The sequence below is a fragment of the Eimeria maxima genome, genomic scaffold (genome assembly GCF_000499605.1).
Source record: "Eimeria maxima Weybridge genomic scaffold, Emw_scaff31, whole genome shotgun sequence".
Classification (NCBI taxonomy): domain Eukaryota; phylum Apicomplexa; class Conoidasida; order Eucoccidiorida; family Eimeriidae; genus Eimeria; species Eimeria maxima.
In genome coordinates, this window is record NW_013563800.1 from 60,007 (window position 1) to 65,006 (window position 5,000).

Genomic DNA, 5,000 nt, shown 5'->3' on the forward strand with positions numbered 1-5,000 from the left:
TAAAAAAAAAAAAAAAAAAAAAAAAAAAAAAAAAAAAAAAAAAATAAATAAATAAGTAAATAATTCTTTTTGTATTTTAATTTATTTATTTAAATAAATATAAATAAATAATAAAAATAAATAAAAATAGATAATTAATAAAAATATATAAAAAAATAATATAGTTAGGTGCATATACACCCCAACAACAACAACAACAGCAGCAGCAGCAGCAGCAGCAGCAGCAGCTGCAGCAAGCTTTATAAACCCTCAATATTTACGCCAAATTTATTTATTTATTTTATTTGTTTATTAACTTATTTAATTATTTAATTATTTATTTAATTATTTAATATATTTATTTATTATTTATTTATTTATATATAAGCCTATTATACATAGTCTAGTTGTACAGCAAATTATATACCTGTATAGATCTGCAGCAGCAGCAACAACAACAACAAAAAGTGCAGCAGCAGCAGCAGCAGAAAGTGCGGCAGCAGCAGCAGCAACGCCAGCAGCAGCAGCAGCAGCAGCAGCAGCAGTTGGTGCTATACAGACTTAAAAGAAGTATTTAAATCCCACATTTAAACCACAAAAAATTGCTGCTGCTGCTGCTGCTGCAGCATATTTGCTGCTGCTGCTGCTGCTGCAGCAGTATTTTTGCTGCTGTAGCAGCAGCTGCTTCTGCTGCAGCATATTTTCTGCTGATTCTGCTGCAGCAGTATTTTTGCTGCAGCAGCAGCAGCAGCAGCCAGAGCAGCATCATGAAAGCTTCGGTTAGGGTTTCGCTGCTGCTTTACTTCCTACTGCTGCTGCTGTTGCTGCAGCAGCAGCAGGTGCAGCAGCAGCAGCAGCAGCAGCAGATCTAGTCTCTGCTAATGCTCTATCTATAAGGAGTTTCATCTCCCTACATTTAAGATGACGCAGCAGAGCGCCTTGCATGCGATTCTCTACATTTTGTGCTAATAAGAGGAACATTTCCTATAAATAAATAAATAAATAAATAAATATAAATAAATAAATAAATAAATAGTCATAAATTAATCTATTTATTCATAAAAAGGGTTTATTTACCGTTTATTAGGGTTTATAACACAAAAAATTAGGGTTTCTGCGCTTCTTAGGGTTTATTAGGGTTTACAAAAAAATTAGGGTTTAGGGTTTAGGGTTTAGGGTTTAGGGTTTACCTGTAACTGTACAGTTTTATTCCATTCTTTTTCATAAAGACGAGCAATTCGTGCCCTCGCGTTTGTTAAACTTGTACGAAGATTTTCTTCCGTCTAAGAAGAAAAAAAAAAAAACGTAAACCCTAAACCCTAAACCCTAAACCCTAAACCCTAAACCCTAGAAATCCTAGAAAACCCTAAAAACCCTAAAAAACACTAAAATTCCTAAACCCTAGAATATAGACAATAGACCCTCAGTACTAAACCCTAAATCGTAATCTATAAACCCTCGATGAACAACCTTAAGTCTTAAACCCTAAACCCTAAACCCTAAACCCTAAACCCTTACCTGCTGCTGATCACCCGATTGCTCGATCTCCTCTCCATTTGTTAATCGCTGCAGCAGCTGCTGCACTTCAAACACTCTCTCTGCCTGTCTATTCCTGCAGCAGCAGCAGCAGCAGCAGCAGCATCAGCAGCAACAGCAGCAGAAGTTAGCATATTGCAGCAACAGCAGCAATATAGTTGTTGAGGTAGGGTTTCCCGTGTCCCTAAACCCTAAACCCTAAACCCTAAACCCTAGGGTTTAGAGTGTATTAAACCCTAGTGTTACGTTATTATAGTGTATTAGGGTTTAGTATATAAATTAGGGTTTAGTATATAAATTAGGGTTTAGTATATAAATTAGGGTTTAGGGTATATATATATAAAATTAGGGTTTAATGTATTATATAAAAAATATAGGGTTTAGGGTTTAGGGTTTAGGGTTTAGGGTTTATGAACCTGCTATCCTTAGCATCATTAATAGTAAGTATACAATCCTTCATAAGAGTAAACACTTTTTTTATTTGTTGCCTAAATGTTGCTTCTTCTTGTGTTATATTTATTGCTGCTGCTGCTGCTGCTGCTGTTGCTGCATCTGCTGCTGATGGATAATGTACACGATAACCATCAAGGGTTTGTGGTCCTTTTATCTGTATACATATACACCAGCAGCAGCAGCAGCAGCAGCAGCAGCAGCAGCAGCAGCATAAGCAGCAGCAGCAGTAATATATGCAGCAGCAGTTCTTGTTATTGTTCTTGTTGTTTCTGCTCAAACCCTAAACCCTAAACCCTAAACCCTAAACCCTAAACCCTAAGATATATACCTGTCTATTATCCGTTCCTTCTGTAGCTCTTATTCCTCCGATCCTGTGTTGCTGCTGCTGGTGCACCTGCTGCTGCTGCTGCTGCTGCTGCTGCTGTTGCTGCTGCTGCTGCTGCTGCTGCTGCTGTATAATATATTTATTATTTATTTTAGGTAATTGTATAAAATAACCATTTAATATACTAATTAATGCGTCACAAACATTTGCAGAAAAAAATGTATTTCTTTGCTGCAGTATAAATAATACTCTTTTGTATTCATCTTTTATATTTGTTGCTGCTGCTGCTGCTCCTGCTGCATTTGCTGCTGCTGCTGCTGCGCATGCAGTTGAACATAATGTACGTAATGAGCTGCAACATAACTGCAGCAAGAAAGGAGCACCGCAGCTGCAGCAACGCTGCAGCACGTCATTTAGTACATACAGCAGCAGCACGAGCTGATTACATCCTGCTGCTGCTGCTGCTGCTGTTGGTGGTGGTTGTCCTGTTGTTGTTGTTGCTGCTGCTGCTGATCCATCTGGACCTATTATTACTCCTGCTCCTGCTGCTGCTGCTCTTATCTGCTTATCTAATGCAGATATACAATGATATACAGCTGGTGTTGGGGCTGCATGCACTAATGCTGCAGATACACCCTGAATGCATGCACTGCTGCTGTCTAGACACCCCAAACCACCCTCAAATGCTCGTAGTCTTGCTGCTTCCTCTGCGCTTAGTGCAGCAGCTGCAACAAAAGGGGGAGCCCCAGGAGGTATTTCCTGAGAATCCCACATAGGGTTTAGGGTTTAGGGTTTAGGGTTTAGGGTTTAGGGTTTAGGGTTTAGATACACCCAAAAAAAAAGAATTGAGAAAACATTACTATAACCACTAATTAGGGTTTAGGGTTTATTCATTGCCCTTATTATTAGGGTTTATTAGGGTTTATTAGGGTTTATTATTAGGGTTTAGGGCTGGAGGAAGGCAGCCCTGATTATGATGGTACAATTGTTGAGCAGCAGCAGCAGCAGCACCACCAAATTGCTGCTTTATTTGCTGCTATTTTATAATTTAATTAATAAATATAAATAAAAAAACAAAATTATATTTAATTCAATTAACAGCAGCAAAAAAAGAAGCAGCAAAAGCGCAGCACCGCATGCAGTAGCGGTGTCAGTGTAGACGTGTGGCCCGCAGCAGCAGCTGCAGCAGCAGCACAAGGGGCAGCAGCAGCAGCAGCAGCAGCAGCTGCAGCAGCTGCTGCTACGGTGTCTGAACACCTTATATTCGAACTTCTTCGGTTATTTCTTGGGACCACGCAGTGCAAGTATCTCTTCTGCAGGCAGCAGCAGCAACAGCAGCAGCAGCAGCAGCAGACACACGAACGAGCAGCAGCAACAGCACAGCAGCAAGCGCAGCAGCAGCAACAGCAGCTACAGCAGCAGGACCAGCAGCAGAAACGACGACACCAACACCATTTTACCTTTTGCTGTTTGTCTATTGTCCCTTCTTCTTCTCATCATTATTATTGTCAGCAGCAGCAGCAGCAGCAACTGCAGCAGCAACTGCAGCAGCAGCAGCAGCAGCAGCAGCAGCACTTACTATACAGCAGCAGCAGCAGATGGCCCTAGGGTTTTCCTATCAGGGGGACAAGGGGTCTGTATCTGTGTGCAGACACACCCCACTGAAAACCCTAAACCCTAAACCCTAAACCCTAAACCCTAAACCCTAGAGAGTCAACGCGGCGTAGGCCGACAGATTGCGGCCTCAATGCCGCCGCTGCTGCAGCTGCAGCAGCAGGAACTGCTGCACATACACAGAGTTCCCCGTATACAGCATCAGCAGCAGCAACAGCAGCAGCAACAACAGCAGCAGCAGCAAGAACAGGAGGGGGACCCTGATTCAGCGCCGGCTGAGCAGCAGCAGCAGCAGCAGCAGCAGCACGAGGAAGCTCCCCCTACACCAGGAAGGCACAGACGCCATTCTGCTGCTGCTGCTGCAGTGCAGCAGCAGCAGGAGCCACAAAATCCGCCGGAGCAGCACACGGAAGCAAGTGCAGACCAGCAGCAGCAGCGGCAGCAGCAGAAGGAGCAGAAGCAGCAGCAGCAGCAGCAGCAGGTCAGTGCTGCTGATGGCGATGGGGGGGATAACTGTGTAATAGACCCTTCAGGTGTATCTGCTGCAGCAGCAGCAGCTGTTGCTGCTGCAGCAGCAGCAGCGGCAGCAGATGTAGCTGCAACAGCAGCGGCAACACCAGCAGAAGCAAATAGCCCAGAAGCAGCAGCAGCAGCGCAAAGTCTTGCTGCTGCTTCTGCTGCTACTGCTGCTGCTGCTGCATCCGCTGTTGCTGCTGCATGCAGCAGCAGCAGACGCAGAGCTCCACCACATTCTGCATCTGCATCTACTGCGCATGAATCCCCTCTGTCCCCACCTGCAGCAATAGCAGCAGCAACAGCAGCAGCTGCAGCAGCAGCAGCAGCACCAGATCTGCTTAAGCCTGCAGCACCTTCCTCCCCTCCTTCAGCGGCGGAGGCTACCGCTGCTGCTGCTCCTGCTGCTGCTGCTGCTGCTGTGACACCGCGAGCAGCGGATGCTGCTGCTAGTGATGCAACGCAGCAGCAGCAGCAGCAGCAGCAGCAACAGCAACAGCAGCAGCAGCAGCAGCACAGATTGCTGCAGCCAGGAGAACGTTTGCTGCAGGATTTAGTTTCTTTACAGGTATCACGAGGC

General features: G+C 44.4%; 1 protein-coding gene across 1 annotated transcript in view; it reads left to right on the top strand.

Moving 5' to 3' along the window:
- Nucleotides 1–4,040: 4,040 nt before the first annotated feature.
- The window catches only part of EMWEY_00005640 (hypothetical protein, conserved), a gene marked incomplete at both ends in the record, with an annotated part of 11,340 nt that continues 10,380 nt past the window's right edge, over nt 4,041–5,000 (top strand). The window contains one exon of the mRNA XM_013478199.1: nt 4,041–5,000. This exon is cut by the window's right edge and continues 2,427 nt beyond it. Within this exon, the coding sequence (XP_013333653.1) occupies nt 4,041–5,000 (960 nt within the window).